Source organism: Mauremys reevesii, linkage group 2, assembly GCF_016161935.1.
Source record: "Mauremys reevesii isolate NIE-2019 linkage group 2, ASM1616193v1, whole genome shotgun sequence".
In the NCBI taxonomy this organism is placed as follows: Eukaryota; Metazoa; Chordata; order Testudines; family Geoemydidae; genus Mauremys; species Mauremys reevesii.
This window is the reverse complement of record NC_052624.1, coordinates 245,972,940-245,993,510: the sequence shown is the minus strand read 5'-3', so window position 1 is coordinate 245,993,510 and position 20,571 is coordinate 245,972,940. Positions and strand designations below refer to the sequence as shown.

At 39.2% G+C, this 20,571-nt stretch overlaps 1 protein-coding gene across 6 annotated transcripts in view; it reads right to left on the bottom strand.

Annotated features, from left to right (window-relative positions):
* Positions 1 to 2,325: 2,325 nt before the first annotated feature.
* DPY19L4 (dpy-19 like 4) overlaps positions 2,326 to 20,571 on the bottom strand; it is a 47,565-nt gene continuing 29,319 nt past the window's right edge. For 3 of the 6 annotated variants that reach the window (XM_039526175.1, XM_039526172.1, XM_039526173.1), the window contains exons 17-19: positions 15,927 to 16,059; positions 12,540 to 12,698; positions 5,113 to 5,277 (exon numbers count right to left, since the gene is read on the bottom strand). In XM_039526175.1, coding sequence (XP_039382109.1) covers positions 5,113 to 5,277; positions 12,540 to 12,698; positions 15,927 to 16,059 — 457 coding nt within the window. Of the gene's footprint in view, positions 5,278 to 5,925; positions 6,407 to 12,539; positions 12,699 to 15,926; positions 16,060 to 20,571 lie in introns of those variants that run through there. The other 3 variants (XM_039526171.1, XM_039526176.1, XM_039526177.1) reach the window with 2 other exon arrangements.

The window sequence follows — 20,571 nt, the reverse complement described above, 5'->3', positions numbered from 1 at the left end:
AGCTTTAACAGACTGGATATTGCTGAAGTACTTTGATTATTGTTCTGCGCCAAAAGACACACATTTGAAGAACTTTACACAATCTTTTAACTAACTTGAGTTATTGTGGAAGCAAAAAATACAAAAACAATTTTATTACTGTAACAGAACAAGCAGGTTACTTTACCATAAGCTAAAGCTTCTTTCCTTATGAAAGAATATTTGAGGCCTCAAAAGCGGAGGTAAAAAGTTTGTCTCAAGTGATCCATATTCATTGGTTTTAAACAGTTCATCTTTTGCAAAGATGAAATTTCTGTCATAGGAGAAAATAGTTGCTGTATACCAAGTGTACTGAGAGTAATCTGTCCCCGAAGACAGTCAGTACAATTCTTTTCAGATTTGTCATTAAATGTTTGCACAGGATTAGATATGTTAATTATGCCACATGCACTACCAATAAGTGTCAACAGGAAAAAATAAAACATTGCCAGCAAGATGTTTCTGTTCTCAAAGTTAAAATTTTCTATAACACTACAAGCATCCCTTTTCCCATCAAGTAAAAAAAACCTTTATAATCTCATCACTTTCAAAAGTAGATCACACATGCATTTAGTTGTGTTAATGTCTAAAATATCACCAGTTCTAGTAACACATTTGAACAGCAATTAAGGTACCAAACAATTCAGAAAAGTCTTTAAACATATTTAGCTACTCTGATAATGTAATAAAAAAAAGTCACTATATAAACATGCACTGCATGTTCTTCTAGCTTCCACTACTTTACTAACATTCACTGTTAAGAATATTCAGCACACAATTAAACAACTTAAAGATGAGGTATTATTTCTGTGAAATGTTGCTTGTATAGTATTTAGGCTTGGAAGGATTAGATTTTTATCAGTAACTGTAGGTAAACATTGACTTCACTGTACACACACAAACCAACAAAAAGTATTTCCATCCATAATTGAAAACTTACAGATGATAGGTAGCATTTTTCTTACTTTGCCTAAGAACTTATTAGAGTTTGATTAAGGGTATTCAGAGTGAACGTTTTGATAGCTGATTTTGACAATGTGTTTAACAGTTATAAAGATTTAACTTTTTGAATCTTAAAATCTACTTTCAGTAAATAATTGTCTGACCCACCAATAACTTCTCACAACTGTGAACATTTCACTAGATAAAAATAAAAAAAAGCTTAAACAAATATTTATATTATCCATCACAATAATCAAATTCTGCCACCCCTACTTGAATTGAAATAAGCTCAATTTTTGCTACATCCTTATTCCAATGTACTTTGGAGTCTATTTACATATCAATACAAGGGGATTTAGCAGTTTAACTGCCATTAGTAATAATAACTACACATTTAAAGTCTCCAAAAGATGACAGAAGAACTCTCTAAATGCATCTGCACACACATACCAGTTTTTCCTATTGATTTTGGTTAAGATACAGGGGTTGTATAAAGTTAACATCGGTAATCAACATGTGGCTCACTGAAAATTTACAAATCTAGGACTTAATCTTGAAGCTTTTATTCCTGTGAAACCAAAGGGATATTTGAATGGACATTAATTACATGAGTCAGGCAAGCAAGATTTCGTCCTTAAAGATTTACTATTTATATTTTAATGTGCAACAATGTGAGTAATTGGAAAAACCTAAAACGTCCATTAAACACTTGTTCTTTGTAACTCTAGTTTTTGTTTCCTAATAAGGATGGAGGCTGTTAGTTAGCTTAAAAATAATAATTTATTTTGGAGGAAGTGAAAGCGCTCTTTCAATATATTAATTAATAAGTGTGTTGCATCATTTGGACAAAGCATCTTAACCATCACCTTGATCACCCTTGCTAATACAGTCCTACATTTCTTCTAGACAATAATGCAAAATTGTGTCAAATTATGTGGTAGTTTGGACTCAGTCTGGACAAGTATGCTTTAGGGTCTAGACTGAGATTACCAATCTCATTTCACTTGTGATCTGACTAAATCTGAAACCAGAGATCTAAAAGTGAAAGGTTAAGAGTATTTTACTGCTTTATCTTCCACCACCTATAACCTTTTCAGATAATATTTTTGTTCACTGAGGGCTCATAGGGGGAAGGAGGAAGCCAGAACAAAAACAACAACTTGCCATTCAAATTTATCACTCTTTCTAGGCTGGTGGAGTCAATGGTTATAAACAAAATGGCTGGCACAGAGGCTAGCTGTGCGATTCAGAGCAGCAGCACCTTTGGAGGAGGTTGCTAGGATCTTTTCCTGCTGAAAATGAGATAGAATTGAAACTACATAAACCACAAAGGAAATGGATTAAAAATCTTCACAAAAACAAACACAAGTTGAAAGATTGTTTGTTTAATAAAGCTTTCAAGGCACATATTTCAACTGGATTGCAACCTCTACAGTAAAACAGATGTGATTTTTCAGTATGTACTCCCACCCTCACAACTATGAGTTTTTATTCATTTAGTTGGCTTGTAATGCTAGTGACCTATGCTGGAAAGCAAATTAGGGCATAACTGCAGCTTACTTGTATGAAAAGCCCTATTTAATCCTTCCCAGGAACACCGTAGAACTTGCGTACTACACAAAAAGTGGGAAATAGAATAGACCTTTAGTAGATGACACTTTTTTTTTTTTTTGGCTATTTCATAAGCAGGTCAGCAACTGGATTGGATGTTCAAACCAAAGTTTTAGGTTAATTATTTAAATATTTTTGCCTTTTTACAGGGATTACAATGGCTACATTTTCCCACAGTTACAAGACTTTTTTTCTATTTTCTTTAGCTTGATAACCCAATGCTACTGTGATACAATTTTTTCTAATATATATACATAAAAATAATAATAAACACACAAAAAATCCTCCTGATTTTGATTCTCCTAAAGCAGAATCAACTGAAGTAGCATCACTACTTAAAAAGAATGACAACACTTAACAATATTATATCACAGTTCAAAAAAGAGCTAACATGTCTATTCAAACGTATAAAGGCCAATGTGCTACAGGTGGGATTTATTTTCAGATGTGTAGAATGGGAGTTAGCTGTATTTTTCTATACATATGTATTCTGTGTGTATGTATTCACACTATGTACTACTCAGTACTATACACTCATAGTACTGCATAAAACACAATATGCAGTCCATTCAGGGTAATTAAAATATTGCACACTGAATGCTGTTATAAGGCATGAGGCCATTGGCTAAGTGACTTCAGCCACCAAGGAGTGCAACAGTCACCCTGAAATTCACTACCTGGAATGCCTTATTGCTATTATGAAATGGAATTCATGAACATTTAGGCTCATGCATTTACTAGGAATGAGACACAGGTATGACATCCCTGACAGTCAATCATAATGAACTCCAACTGCATATGGAGTTCTAGAGTTATTTCAACATATTAAATACATCTACATTCATTCTATCACACACAGAAAAGACCACTAAAAGGTTCCCACAGCTTCCAGTAGCTGAAGATAATGCATTAGTTTACTGTAGTGACTGGAAAGTCTGAAAAATGTTCAGTGCAGATACACATATGCACTTGTGTATAAACACACAAATAGTGCATATTGTGAGTGGATTTCATATACAATACACAAACACCCACACCCATTCTTAATATAATGGATATGTCAAGGCTACATCTGATATAAGGCTACTTACTATACCCTGTCACTCAATTATACTAAAAAACATTTTTCCGTCAGATCACCAAGCCCATTATTATTTTGTTTAATGGATTTATCTGAGCCATGGTTTCAAATAAAGTGGATAATTTAAAACATTGTCAAGGTTTTCAGGCCTCAAAAATTAGCACATCTAGAAATGAAAACTGGACTACAGATATGATGACATTTGCAACAATAAAGCATTTTGAAAAAAAAAGATCACTCCAGAGTTGTTTGATAATGCAGCACGGTTAGTATAACAATAAATAAACCTATGTGCACAGAGGAAATGGTAAGCATACACATGCACCATATTCTTGCTGTATATGCTCACTTCACAGAAGTTGAATTCTTTGGATTTACAGTTTTCCAGCAGACACAGCAGGAATGATTTTGCAGTCCTCAGGCAAGATGTTCATTTCTTTTGCAGTGTTTTGTTTCAGGACTCCAAGATCAGGCCAAAAATATGATGCAAACAAACATCCATTATAGCAGAAGCACAGCAAGAAGCAACAAAATAAATTTCATAAATAGAGAATTCATTAAGAAAACTGACTAGAATGATGTGGGAAAGGAGTAAAGTTAGTATACTCTTAATTCATTATGCATATATTTAAAAAGTAGTTATCAACTGTTTTACTATGACTTCATTGTGTGTGTGTGTGTCGGGGGGGGGGGGTAAATAAAATTTGTGGCAATATTTTACCAAGACTAACTACATAATATCTATTAAAATGAATAAGTATATGTTATCTAACGTGGCCAAATCCCAAAGATCTGCTCAGTCCAAATTAAAATCCTGATCCTGCCAACTTGTCCATGTAGGTGGATCCCTTTGTCCGTGCATTGAATTCAAATTTATGGGTGTTTTGTCTAAGTAAAATCTTCAGGATTTGGCTCATAAAAAAATGCTATGCCTACACCCAGAAAATGTTTGAATGTGTGTGTAATAGGAATGCACATAGTTAAAGACAGTCCTATTAACAGAAAGTCAAACTATTTGCATGGTCTCTTACTCGGGACACTTTGATGGTTTCAAATGCTAAAAAATGAAAGCTGTATAACAACTTGAATTTAAATCTGTATTTTCCAAAGTAGGTCCATCTAGAAGTTATTTAATTATTTGTTGTAATATTTAAATTAGACATTTTATTTCCATGAAAATTAGGATGATTCAAAATGGGAAAAACTGGAAAGACAAATGTAAGAATCATGGAAGACGGTCACACTTTGTAGAGCCTGTAAAATTGACTAGTGCTCACATTTCCTTACAGGATAGTACTCTTGCTTGTTGAGCTGTAGTCCACAGAGTTCCAGTTTGGTAAACTAACAGAATGAGCATTCTGCATGACCCCACTTCGATCTGCAAAAAAGCCACTTTTAAAATAGAAACGTCTATTAATTCCATACATGGTCAATCTTCAAAAAGAAGTCTCCATGATTTTTCAAGATTGGAAGGATATCACAGTGTTGATTTTATACACAAAGTAGGATCTGTTCCAGTATACCCGAGTAAAATAATTCACATATGGAGAATAGTTCATTTTGATCTCATGACAAAATCGTCCATATTTAGAATAGGCATAACTGTCACCTTCGTCACAAACCACCTATCAGAGGAGAAGAAATTTGTTAAGAGAAATCTAAACACAGAACATATAATTAATCTTTCATTTCTATATTATACAATTCCAATAGAGATAACACAAATATACATAAGTGGCTGAAAACATTTCCCCCTATACTTTGGGGTTTTGTTTTTTTTTAAACTTAATGACTGTGAATTCATTAATGCTAGTGCTAGATTAATAGCCCTGAAAACAAAAGTCCTCTATAAGATAGAAGTAGAAAGCATGAGCAGCGCAATGCAAAGTTATCCAATCACCCTGTCAACCAACTTCAAATCAGACCTGCAGGGAGCAACTCTGGGGATAAGAAAGAAATTCACTTTCCAAGACCAATTAATTCACTGACCCCCTTGCAGAAGCTGAAAACATGGGTGTCAATTACCACAACCCATGAAAGCTTATGCCCAAATAAATTTGTTAGTCTCTAAGGGGGCGGGTAGTAATCAATCGATCCGGGAATTGACGCCCGTACTCCACCCTGACAGGAGGAGTAAGCAGCATCGACGGGGGAGCCGCAGCAGTTGACTTGATGCCGGGAGGACGGCCAGGTAAGTCGAACTAAGATACTTCGACTTCAACTACGCGAATAGCGTAGCTGAAGTTGTGTATCTTAGATCGATCCCCACCCCCCCAGCGTAGACCAGCCCTAAGGTGCCACAAGTATTTCTCATTCTTTTCACAGCCATGAAGTTTATTCAAACCAGTCATCCTAAAGGCAAAAGGCTTCACATCTCATTATCCATTCCTTAAGCCATCTAGCCTGCCCTTTTCTTCTTTAATACAGTCCTGTTTTACACACACATCTATAGCATTGACTAATACTGAGCAAAGAGTTACAGAGACCCACCGTCTTTCCTGTTAATTTGGGGATAAGTGAAGTGAATGCCTCACTCTCAAGTTACTGACACAAAGTTAATTAGAAATAACTGTTGACTAAGGCCATGTCTACATTACAAAATTATGTCAACCTAACTTATGTCAGCACACAGTCACACCAGTTATTAAAATCACTTGTGTGCACACACTTGGCTCCTTGTGTTGGCGGTGTGGGTCCTCGACAGGAACATTTGCACGGATTGTATTGTCAGTGTGGGGCATTGTAGGATGGCTCCTGGAAGCGAGAAACAGTCAATGTAAGCAACTCAGTGTCTACACTGACACTGCGTTAACCTAATTACACTGACCATAACTCTACACTGCTCAGAGAGGTGGTGTTACTGGTGTACAGGCACTTATGTCGGTGGGAGCCAAATTTAAATGAATACTCTTCCACAGCTAGGTCGATGAAGGCAGCTTACGTTGACCTAACTGTGATAGTGTAAACCAGGCCTGAAACTGAAACTATCAAAAGTTTTTAAATATTACTTAAACAGAAAACTTTGAGCCACACTTGTATACTAGTAAATCAGTTTATTTCTAATAAGCTATGAGAATAGGCTATCACAACTTTTTAAAAACATAGTTCTACCATGATTTATTCCTATCACGTTGGCCAGTCAAGCCATTTCAAATAGTTTTCTGCTGTATAAATGTTTAAACTGAGCCTCCAGCATAATGTGGACCTGTAAATATTCAGAGAATATTCAAGTCAGAGAATTTTAAGGGGTGTAAGATAAAGGGAAATAAAAAGTACAACTCTGCAGAGAAGTTCCTCTTCCTCTTCTTGCTTGCAATAGCCATGGACTAGGTAAATCAACCCTGAACCTACAACCTCATACAATTTAAAAACAAACAATCTAAAAAGTTTAACAGGGCCACTGAAAAAAAGTCAGATTCTTCATTTTGCACAATTCTATGATTTTTTTGCCTTCTCACTCACAAATGTACCATAAATCAAACAACCCTGCTTGCTCTTTGGCCATCTGATCATGTATTTGCATTCCTGGCAATGAAGAGTTTATAGTCAAAGAATAAGAAAAAGTGAATACAAGATAAGATGTCGGATAACAGTTCAGATAAGGGAAGATGTGGAAATTACTGATGAGAAGGATCCTGCAAAAGGACTGCTGAAGAAATGAGATTTAGGAAAAGATCTGAAAAAGAAAGGTGCTTGACAGATGAACACAGGAGAGTTGTTAACAAGCAGAGGGTGAAGGTGTGCAGCTGATATCTGGTCTATAGTTAAAAGTTAAGCCAATCTAAACACTGGTGTAGACACAAGTAGGCCAATAGAATAATTATTTTGCCAACCCAGCTACCGCTGCTTGGGGAGGTGGATTACCTATGCTGATGGAAAAGCCCCTTCCCCATTGCTGTAGGAAGCACCTACACTATGGTGCTGCAACCATGTAGCTGTAGACATGGCCTGAGAGCTGGAAGAGAAGAAAGAACAATTAGGGAAAAGGATTAGGTGGGGCGTAGGGAGCCAGACAGGAAGTAAGAGAAAATGGAAACAGAGATGAAGATGGAGGCAAGATCACATAGAAACTTGAAGGTGAGGGTAAGGAGCTTGCATCTGATGAAGCAAGTGAGGAAGCAGATGAAGGGATTCAAAAAGGAACAACATGGTAGTCTGACACCAGTGCTAGGAGAAAAAACAGATTGTAGCCGTTGTTTTTTTCACAGGAGCAGAGGAGAAAAGTACATTAGTCAAGGCAAAAAATGACAAAGGCATGGACAGTGGTTTTACAGGAAAGGAAAGGAAAGGAAAGATTTTGGTGATATTAAAAATGAAGAACTAACAGGACTTAGCAAAAGAAAGGAGAAGTGGGAAATGATGAGAGAAAAATCAAATATGACCCCAGAACATGAAGCCTGGGAGACAGAGAGGACAGTGAATTTGTCACTGATAGAGAAGGAAAGGATTAGAATGACAGATAAAACATTAAGTGTTGGGAAGACTGAATTTGAAGTGTCTGAGTAGCTAAAACAATAAGAATGGCCATACTTGGTCCAACCAATGGTTCATCTAGCCCAGTATCCTGGTCTTCCGATAGCAGCCAGAGGGAATGAACAGAACAGGGCAATTATTGAGTCATAGTCGATCCCTCAAGGTCGAGGATGATCTCTTTCATGGGTTTTATTTTTTATGGGTCCTTTGGTGTCCAATCCTTGAGCGGCAGGCTCGTTAACAGAAATTGCAGATAGTGTTGGAAGTCAGCATTGGGCCATGATTGCTGCGTGATAGTCATCTGTCCTTTCTTTTCTGGCATTTTTCTGTAACCAGGGCAAGGTGACTTTCCTCAAAAATGGATGTTCCTTCATGGACAAATCTTCGCCAGTTATTCCTATCCTGGGCTACTGTCTCCCAGTGTGTGGTGTCAATGCCACATCATCTTGAGGATGCCTCCAATGCATTTCTTTGGCTTCCCCATTTCCTTTCCCCTTTGGTAAGCTGGGCGTACAGCAATTATTTTGGTAAGTGTACATGACGCATGCAAACACAATGCCCACTCCACCTCAGCTGGTGCTAGATAATCAGGGCCTCAATGCCGACGATGCAGGCCTCTGTGAGGACACTGACATTAGTGCAGCAATCTTCCCACTTTATGTTGAGGATCTTCCGAAGAAAGTGCTGGTGTTTCAGGTTTCTCAGGTGTTTTCTATAAGTCACGCAAGTTTCACAACCATCGAAGAGAGCTGGGATCACCACCGCTTTATAAACTAAAAGTCTTGTGCGTGTTCTGATGTGATTGTTGAACACCCGGCGAGACAGTCTGCAAAAGGCAAGGCTGGCACAGCGGATTCTGTGCTGAATCTTGACGTTTATGTCCTTTCTCTGTGAGAAAGGCTTCCAAGATAAACAAACTGTTCTACATTTTCCAGTTCTTCTCTGTCAATGTAGATCTTCCTTGCTGGGTCTGATGATTGACCAGGAGCTGGCTGTTGAAGAACTTTTGTTTTGCTGATGTTCAGAGTTAGCCCTAGGCTTTTGTAAGCTTCAGAGAAGCAATTAAGGGCTGTTTGTAGATCCTCCTTTGAGTGTGAAACTACAGCATAATCATCTGCATATTTGAGTTTGGTTATTGTTGCTGATATTACTTTAGTTCTGTCATGGAGACAATAAAGGTTGAAGAGGTTGCCGTCAGTCTGATATTGGATGCCAATGCCTTGTGGTAGATGGTATTGGGTTAATGTTGTCATAGTTGCTAAGAAAATGGAGAAAAGGGTGGGTGCCAGTACAGAACCTTGTTTTACGCCAGTTCGGATGACAAAGGGCTCAGAGGTAGAGTCACTGCACAGCATGGAGGTAGTCATCTGGTCATGAAGGAGTCTTAGAATGGTGATAAATTTGCTTGGGCAGCCAAACTTTGACATGATTTTCCACAGAGCCTCACAGTTAACAGAGTCAAAGGCTTTGGTCAAATCGATAAAGGCCATATACAGCTCCTGGTGTTGTTCTTGATATTTTTTCTGGATCTGCCTGGCTGTGAAAATCATATTGGTGGTGCCTTGTGATGGTCTGAAGCCATATTGGGACTCTGGAAGTACTTCCTCTGCAAGAGGGTACAGGGATTCAGTAAAATTATAGCAAGAATCTTCCCAGCACTGGAGAGGAGGGCTGGCCCTCTCTCTCTTTTTGAAAATCATGATCCATCCCTGGTAGTCTAGTCCCAGCTTCTGGCAGTCAGAGGTTTAGGGACACCCAGAGCATGGGGTTGCGTCCCTGACCATGTTGGCTAATAGCCATTGATAGGCTTATCCTCTCTGACCTTATCTAATTCTTTTTCAAACCCAGTTATACCTTTGGCCTTCAAAACATCCCCTCACCATGATTCTACAGGTTGATTATGTGTTGTGAGAAGAAGTAATTCTTTATATTTGTTTTTAAACCTGCTGCCTATTAATTTCATTGGGTGACCCCTTGTACCATGTTAAGGGTTAAATAATACTTCTCTATTCACTTTCTCCACACCACTCATGATTGTATAGACCTCTATCGGATCCTTCCTTAGTCATCTTTTTTCTAAGCTGCACAGTCACAATCTTTTTAATCTCTCCTCATATGCAAGCTGTTTCAGACACCTTTTAGTATCTAAAGCTTTACATGTGATATATCCTACATCATAAAATGAATATGAAACCAGTGAGGCAAATCCAGCATGCTTTTTTATGAGATTTTCTCCTCATGTTTCATTTGCCAGTATATAAATATACTCTTTGCCGTCTTATGCCAATAAAGCAAGTCACACCGTCAAGCAATCATAGTTTTAGAATCTTTTTGTGCTGCAGAATGATCATAGCAATTTTTTTCCTTTTTATGTGGGTAGAGAGTCACCCCTATATGCTGGCAATCTTGGACTAGTCTTCATTTTGAAACTGGACTATTGCCATTATCTTGCGCATTTCCCTTTGGAAGGTGACTTTGTCTTCTCTAAGATCCCTCTAGGTCCTCCATAAATCAAAAAGTAATGTTTATAATACTTAACATAAATGAAGTAGAGCTTGTATCTTTTCCCAAGAATGCAATGCAATATTAGAAAGACAAAGTTTATATATATACTCCCTATTTAAAAACATAGGCATCAAAATGAGAAATGACAGTAGTAATCCTCCTCTTAGCCTTGACCAAGTTTGGCTCCATCATACAGACAGGTGCATTGGAATCTCTGTCCAGGCCAATACCTACTAAACAGATTCTTAACTTTCTTGGGAAAGCCAATAAAGAGACAATCTTTCAAACTACCACCCTGTCTACAACCTCCTCTTCCTATGCAAAATCAGAAGATGGAGACAAATGTCAGCATCACATATCACTGCTAACATCCCAGACTCCTCACTATCAGTCTTCAGACTAAGATACTGCATGGAGATGTCTTTAGTAGCCACTGATGATCTTCTTATGGTTCTCGATAGAGACCAAATGTCATTCCTTATACAATCAGCCTTTCTGCAGCCTCTGACAGTTAATCACACGGTGTTGTTGACACATTTGTAAGGCTTAGCTGGAGTAAATGGAGCAGCAATATGATGGGTTTTAATCATTCCTCTAAATAGACTCAGAGAGCTGTAGTAGGCAGTTGTCCTCATCTCTGACAGTTCTCACATGCAGTATTTGAGAGACACTAATTTAGTCTCTGCCTCCTCTTCAATCTTTATAGGAAATCCCTTGGTGAGATGGACATGTGCGTGGTTGGCATCAATGAGTGCATAACTCTCAGTTTCCTTTCTTCTTCTCAACAAACAGAATTAACAGTTACAAAGATCTCTTAGTGATTTAAAGTGATTAGTACTGAGATGAAGAGTGTCTGGCTTAAATTGAAACCTGTGAGACTGAAGTAATATACTTCAAAATGCCAATGATGCTAACTTCTCTCCTTGTTCACAGTAGTATGAAGTCTCAGTCTTATTGGACTCATTGCAAATCTTGGACACCCGGGCAGCAAGAGTGGCAAGAAATGCTTGCTTTCACTGCCAACTTGTCAGTAAACTATGTCCTTTCCTCTCAAAGATGCACTCATAGTGATCCATGCATTTGTATCTCCTGAGTCAAAGCCCGATCCTTTTCAGAGCAAGTTGTAAGACTCACTTTTTGGAAAGACTTCTCACTGAAACTGAAGATACGAAAAGCCACTAACTCCCTCTAACTCTCCCCCCACCCCCAAAATAAACCAAAACCAAGCCTGACCAACAGAGTAAGCAAGAGTTACTAAACCTGGAAAATGCAAAAAGCAGAATCCAGTATGAAGAAGTCTAAGCAGATTTTAATTCCCTATTTGGTGCTCATACTTCACAGTGGTATCTAAGGGCTTGTTTACCTAAAACATTGTAACTACCATATTTTAAATAGCTAGTGTAGATAGAATAAGTTTATTCTAATATGTTAGCTGGTAGAGGTGACCAAGTTAATGTATTACAACACAACTTTGCTCTGTCTGTTTTAAAACGTTTTAAAAATACACCTTATATCGTAGTCGAGATACGCCTAAGAGGACATACTCTACAGAACCTCTTTGGGAAACTTTGCTAGTTATTTTAGATATAAAAATCATTTAATTGTATAGGCTTAGTTATTTAATGACTGGTGGGGAAGAAACACAGTTAGGCGCCAACATATCAGAAGAGATTACTCAGCAGGGCTAAGGAACAACCTAGGGGAAAGATCATATATTTCAAAAATTTCAAAAAGAAGGGTGTTCTCAAAACAAAAGCTTAACATTCACTAAGATATTTATCAATTCCAGACTGCATGCTAACTGCAACTGGCAAAACAAGTATTCCTGTGGCATTAATTTCATTTTTCTTTAAATTTAACTAATTACTTTATTCATTCAAACATTTGACTTTTTCCAGGTGCTACTTACATGACCATTAGCAATATCCAATAAGTCTTTAACCCTACATCCTTTCACAAGTCCAGCCTCATTGCAAATTGAATCCTCTATAATTAGGTAGGTGGCTTTGTAGGATGTGAGTATCTTATAAATATCCTCGGCAGATCTTTTTGAATAGATTTGATAAATCTGTAGATTAGAAAATATTTAATACAAATTAAAACCATGGAAAATTAAATGCATATTAAATACATCGGGTAATTGGGAATAAGAAGTTACATATACATCAAATTATAAAAAATTATTTAAAAAATATAATTGTATAAATTTGCTACTCAATACATTTCCAGAAATATCTAAGGGTAAAATATGTTTTTGTAAGTGAAATGGATTTCTGGAGACTAGTCATAAGGTTTAAAGTCTCTGGTGCACTAGACATTTGTCAAGAGTATTTAGCAACCATAGATTACAAGCACTGGTATATGACACTACAGGATTTTATGAATAACCCTTCAGGCTTCTGTGACTGGTTCTCAAGATAAGGAGGAGGAATCTTAAAAGATGAGCCTCAGTGTCAGTCCTTTAGTGGGCTAGTATTTTTAGCTTATGACAATTGTCGACAGCAAAAGCTCCATAGCTGATAAGACCATGGGGAGCTGAATGGGAGATGTTGTAGACTCTGCTATAGTTGAGGTCTTGGGCTGCTAACCTGGTAAAATTGCCCTAAGAGGTTGGGAAATCCTGTTTTAACAGCCTTTCCTTCAACAGCAGAACTCTGAAAATCTATTTCCACTCTGCTCCCAGCTCAGCCCATCCTCCCACGCAACTCAAATACACTTAATTTCTTCATTTTCACATTTGGGCCGATTATTCTTCTAATGAAGAAGACATATGGTTAACTCTGGAGTCCATCACATGCTTTTGAAGTCTGCTGGTGAGTTCCTAGAGAATGATGAGACATTGCTACTCTCCTACTATACTTTTGCATCACCCTCAGACAGGGAATGAGGAACCTATTTAGAGTTCTGATCTCAATTTCCTTGCAGAATAGTCCCTGTGGTAATAGCAGGTGACTGGCCAAGTCCTTCTAAACAGAAAGCTTGGAACACTTTTTTACCTTTCATGGCTGCATTGATATTCTGCACCAGCTACTGACCACTACTACGGAAGTGCATGGCTAAAGACTTTGGAAATGTCTGCTTAGATTCTGTTTTTTGGTGTCAGGAAAAAACTTATTGGAGATCAACAGGCAAGAGAAGAATGGAAGGAAAAATAAGCCAAAGGGCACCTGAAATCATGTGAAACAGTTGATTCCTGTTCAAAAAAATAACATTACTGGCAAAATGCAGTTTCTAAAGTTGTGCTGAGACTCAGGCCTGGTCTACACCTAAAACTTACGTTGACCTACCTACATCACTCATAGATGTGAAAATTTCACACCCCTCAGAGATGTGGGCAAGCCAACCTAAGACATGGTATAGACACCAGTAGGTCAACAGAAGAATTCTGAGCTATCACCTCACACAGGGGTGGATTTACTATAGCGATGGAAAAACCCCTGCTTGCACTGTAGCAAAGGTCTAAGTGGCATAGCTGCAGCTGTGCTGCTTTGGCATATGCAGTGTAAATATACCCTCAGCATTTACTGGTAGTGAGAAGACAGAAGGTAACAGTGTCCAGGCGTTAAACCCAGTAAAATAAGAAATTCTCTCTCCTCAATCAACCACTTAACTCTCCAATTTATTTTTCTGTTGTATTCTCAAACAAGACTGCCTGGCAACAAAATAATTTCTAGTGTTATTCAGGCCTACCGATGTTTCACTATTCTGAAGCCAACTGTTTACATAGTATCCTCGGGCCTGGACTACAACACAATTCCAGCACGGATGGTCAAAGTAGATGTCAATTCTGCTCCACAGTTCAGTTAAGTAGCAAAACATCTTAATTGAAAGATGTTTGTCTTAGACTCCAGTGATGCAGGTCTGTTTCTGCCCATGAGTTCAACTGGTAGCCCAGAACCATGTCAGAAGCCAGAAAGTTAGCTCTTCACGTCAGCATTTTTATAATGATCCAAAAAACCTCTCTTGCAATCAAGGGAAATTAATTCATGGGATATAGAGGTGAATACATAAATAAGGACACACTGCATACTACAATACTAGAAAGTGTCATAAATTCAGTGACTTTACTGGGTCTGAATATTGAATGATTCTAGATGGGGAAAAATTATAATCCTACATAGGTGCAGGAAAAATTAAATCATTATAATCTAAATAAAATGGATCCCAAGAATTTGACCTACCTTGAATTTCACCTACCTTGAATTTACCAAATAAACAGACACATCACATACATATACATACAATACCAGTATACAAAAAGTGAGATTTTTACTGTTTTGGAAATGAGTTAATATTATTTTGCACTCCTGTGTACCCATTCATGGGAGAACTTTAGAGCAATTAATTATACCAGTGGGTCCAACTTGAGGCATAGAGGGTTATTTTGACTCTTCCGTTTTCCTCATACCACACATCCAGGCACTATGCGAGTCCTGCAACTTCTTTTAAGTCTTCCTCTTAGTATGACCAAGATCTGTCCTTTTCTTTCCATCTCCACAGCCAAATCTCTCACTCTGGACCTCATTACATCCTGCCTTGATTACTGAAACATCCTCCTCTCTGGTTTCTCAAACACATACATTGCTCTTCAGTCCAGACAAAAGGCAGTCACTAAATTTATCTTTCTTGCCCACTGATATGATCATGCTTTTTCAATCTCTCTTTTTGTTCCCCAGCCACTCTTACGTCAAATTTAAGGTTTCTGACACCACCTTCACAGCTCTATAAAACTCCGTCCCTCTTTACTTATCTTCTTTTGTCATAGTTCACATTGGCCCTCGATGCTCTTCACTCAGTGTTCTGAGTGTTCTTCCACACAATCTTCTATGCATGGCAAAACCTCCCTGAGCTCATCAGCAAGTCCACAACTCTCCTAACGTGTCCCTCTTAAAACCCACTTCTGCCATGTTGCTTATGGTCAATCAAGCTGCCATGTATATAATCTATTATTGTTACCCTTCCCCGACCTCTGTGTACTTGTCTATCTTTAGAATGTAAACTCCATTGTTCTTTAATGTTTGGAAGGCACCTACCACATGGTGGGCACTAGCATACATAAATAATAACAATTCCTCACCCCAGATGGTCCGGGAAACAAGGGACACGGAAACCTGAACTTGGATCCCATGTTGGAACTCCAACTCCACAAGACCATCAGGTGGCCTTCACTTATCTTCTTTGACATGTATAATTTTCAATGCTCCTACACATATTAAGCACCTCAACTCATTTCCCACATAATGAATGAAGAATGAATCACTGATACCACAATACATTTTTGGAATCAGATACTCACATTCTCATTTCTTTGTAGAAGATCAACATCATTATATAAAGGTAGACTTGTCACCATCCATCCAGTACACAGCTTAATCATACCCATTAGCTGTGGACTTCCAGCAAACACAGCAGCAACAGGAGCCTGTCTTCTGCAAAACAAACAAACAAAACCACATCACTTCATGCATTTGAGTACAAGGACGTATTTTCTAAAACAATATTTTATATCAATTCTAACACACAAATGAATCTTATAACCTGCTAAGGTAAAAATTCCAGCTCATGAAGATACTATTATGCATCTAACTACACATTTAACTGAAATTACTCTTCTTAGCAATCAGCTATGAAGTGGCCTAGTAGCATGATCAAAGTCCTTTGCATTGCTAGGTGGAAGCCCAGGCTTATTAGGAGCATGAGCTGATTAAGAAGGCCTCCTGATGAAGAGAGTGGAGAGAAGGGTTGTCTAACTGCCATTCACTTCTGCATCATTTAATCCATTAAACAGAACTTGGTCCTGAAGGGACTGGGATCCTTGTCTTCTGGGCTGACAGGAGAATGCCAAGTAGCACACACAGGAATGGGTGAAGGAGGAAAAGAAATGTGGCAATAACTATAGAAAAAATGGAAACCACAGAACAAGAAAAGAGATGCTACATATTTATATACACCTAGCAGAGCTCCTATAAAAGAAATACAAATTTTTATATAAAGGTAGCTCAGAAGCTGTACTCAGAAAATATGTCTCTGTTATTTTACCTACTTATCGATAAAAAGCAATTAAAAGCTTCTGCAAGTCCCACCACACAACAAATATTTCTATATGTTCTGCCCTGGCAAGGTTTTATTTTATTTGAAGATGTACTGGTAAAAGACATATAGGTGTTTAGACATCCTGACTATCAAAAAAGGTCACACAAATATTTAGCAGGCTCTAGTTCAGCGGTGGGCAACCTACAGGCCATGAGACAGTTTGTTTACATTGACCATCCGCAGGCACGTAAACAAACTGTCTCGTGGCCTGCCAGCGGATGCCAATAAAGATATTCAGTTATGAACTGAAAAATTTCCATTTTCATTAAAAATACAAACAGCTGTAAAAGTGGTCGTCAGACTGTTCTTTGCTGAGCAATTCACCATGATTAATTATGTACTTGATGTGTAATATATGCAGGCTAATGCAATAGTCATTAGGCACTTGGCATGGTTCCACTTGCTGCCATAAAGATCCCCAGGGGTGACAAATATCCTACATTGCTATTAACAAAAAGAAGAAATTGATTGGAACATCATAATTATCAGCCTAGTCTTTTCTGAAGACGTACAGTTAAAGTCACTAAACTATTTGAACACAGGACGCCCAATTCTACCCTCAAAGGCACAAGTTCCAGGAGCATAAACAGAACAGATGTTGCACTGGGCAAGGGCCAAACAGGGCCTGTAGTCCTCATTGGGAGAGAGTTTATTTTTACAGATAAATTATTTTTTCTTCAAGTAAGATTCAGTTGTACTCTCACTATTTGTTATGACTAAGGCTGCGAGTTTGTCACAGAGGTCACGGATTCCATTACTTCTGCAGCGGCTGGTGCACCGGGCTCAGGGGCAGCTCAGGCAGCCCCTGCGCCAGGCACACTGGCCGTTGCTGGGGCAGTCTCAGGCCACTGCACCCTCAGCAGCAGAGTTTGGGTGTGGGAGGGGGCAGGGGGTTGGGAGTACAGGACAGGGTGAGGTGGGCTCTGGGCGGCACTTGCCTGTGGGGCTCCCCAGAAGCGGTGACATCCCCCTCGCTCAGCTGCTAGGAGGAGGCATGGCCAGGCAGCTCTGCACGCTGCCTCCGGATAGAATGCTGGCTTTGCAGCTCACGTTGGCTGGGAACTGTGGCCAATGGGAGCTGCTGGGGGCGGGGATGCCTGCAGGTGGAGGCAGTGCACAGAACTGCCTGGCCACGCCTCTGCTTAGGTCGGAGCTGAGTGAGGGGGATGTCACCACTTCTGGGGAGCCCCCCCAGCCAGGTAAGCATTGCCCAGAGCCTGCCTCACCCCATCCCATGCCCCAACGCCCTGTCCCCTCCCACACCCAAACAGAGTCTGCTGCTGCTGGGTGGGGGAGGCGTGGAGGCAGGTAGGTAGCGTGCCGGCCCCATCAACCCCTTCGTCCCCAGCGCCGGCGGGGGTCCTGGGATACACACTGCTGCCTGCCCACCCACCCCCAGCACCAACGGGAGTCCTGGGCCACATACCGCTGCCTGCCCACCCACCCCCAGCACCAGCAGGGGTCTCAGGCCACATGCTTCCACCTCCCCTAACCCCCAGGCCGCCCTCTCCCAGCACCTGTGGTGGCCCCGGGCAGCACCCCCTGAAGTTTTAGTCATGGGTATTTTTAATAAAAAAGTTAGGGACAGGTCACGGGCTGTGAATTTTTGTTTACTGTCCGTGACTTTTACTAAAAATACCTGTGACTAAAACGTAGCCTTAGTTATGACCAACACAGCTAGCCATGGACAAGAATTGACATAGCCTCCTGGTCAAAGTGGAAGTCTTGAATCAACTACATTACATTATTGCTTTACTTAAATCTCTTATTCCTTCCATCAGTAGGGTTGATTCTGCCAATTGCTGAGCACTCTGGCCCTGATACAGCTAAGAATGTAAGTGGTTATGCACCTTGCAGGATCAAGCCTGATATTTGTCTCCACCAATGTTTTTTGCAAATAGCTATTAGAAAATTAGCATCTAAAGAACTAAGAATATAACATTCACCAACTTAAGTTTTTTAATTGGCGATTAAGGTTGGTAACTAAATTATATGAAAGCAAGTCACATAAAATGCAGGAGCTGCTTCTGCTCCCTCTGAAGTCAATGAAAAGTTCCTATTGCTTTAAATGGAAGTAATATCATGCCTATAATCTCTGTCTTCTTTCTCTTCCCAAACCACATGATCAAGTATGGAGGGAAAACTCAGATTAATAACTGGATTTTGATTAATAACTGTAGTCTGTAACCTATCATTTAAATCATCCTCTGTACCAAATGACTGGAGGATAGCTAATGTAATGACAATTTTTAAAAAGGGCTCTAGAGGTAATCCTGACAAATTACAGGTCGGTAAACCTGACTTCAGTACCAGGCAAACTGGTTGAAATTATAGTAAAGAACAAAGTTGTCAGACACATAGATGAACATAATTTGTTGGGGAAGAATCAATATGGTTTTTGTAAAGGGAAATCATGCCTCACCAATCTACTAGAATTCTTTGAGGGGGTCAACAAGCATGTGGACAAGGGGAATCCAGTGGATATAGTGTACTTAGATTTTCAGAAAGCCTTTGACAAGGTCCCTCACCAAAGGCTCTTAAGCAAAGTAAGCTGTCATGGGATAAGAGGGAAGGTCCTCTCTTATGGACTGGCAACTGGTTAAAAGATAGAAACAAAGGGTAGGTTTTCAGAATGGAGCGAGGTAAATAGTGGTGTCCCCCAGGTCTCGGTACTGGGTCCCATTCCTTTTCAATATATTCATAAATGATCTGGAAAAAAGGGGTAAATGATGAGGTGGCAACATTTGAAGATGATACAAAATTGCTGAAGATAGTTAAGTCACAGGCAGACTGCAAAGAGCTACAAAAGGATCTCTCAAAACTGGGTGACTGGGCAACAAAATGGCAGATGAAATTCAATGTAGATAAATGCAAAGTAATGCACATTGAAAAACAATCACAACTATACATATAGAATCATAGAATCATAGACTTTAAGGTCAGAAGGAACCTTTACCAGTCTGACCTCCTGCACACGCTGGCCACAGAATCCCACGCACTTACTCCTGTATCAAACCCCCAACCTATGTCTGAGCTATTGAAGTCCTCAAATCATGGTTTAAAGACTTCAAGGTGCAGAGTATCCTCCAGCAAGTGACCCATGCCCCATACTGCAGAGGAAAGCGAAAAACCCCCAGGGCCTCTGCCAATCTGCCTGGAGGAAAATTCCTTCCTGACCCCAAATATGGCAATCAGCTAAACCCTGAGCATGTGGGCGAGATTCACCAGCCAGACACCCAGGAAAGAATTCTCTGTTGTAACTCAGATCCCACCCCATTTAACATCCCATCACAGACCATTAGGCACATTTACCGCTAATAGTCAAAGATCAATTAATTGCCAAAATTAGGCTATCCCATCATACCATCCCTTCCATAAACTTATCAAGTTTAGTCTTGAAGCCAGATATGTCATTTGCCCCCACTGCTCCCCTTGGAAGGCTGTTCCAGAACTTCAGTCCTCTGATGGTTAGAAACCTTCGTTTAATTTCAAATCTAAACTTCCTGATGGCCAGTTTATATCCATTTGTTCTTTTGTTCTTATAAAATGATGGGGTCTAAATTGGCTGTTACTACTCAAGAAAGAGATTTTGGAGTCATTGTGGATAGTTCTCTGAAAACATCCACTCAATGTGCAGTAGCAGTCAAAAAAGTGAACAGAATGTTGGGAATCATTAAGAAAGGGATATATAAGAAGACAGAAAATATCATATTGCCTCTATATAAATCCATGGCATGCCCACATCTTGAATACTGCCTGCAGATATGGTCACCCCACCTCAAAAAAAGATTTATTGGAATTGGAAAAGGTTCAGAAAAGGGCAACAAAAATTATTAGGGGAATGAAAT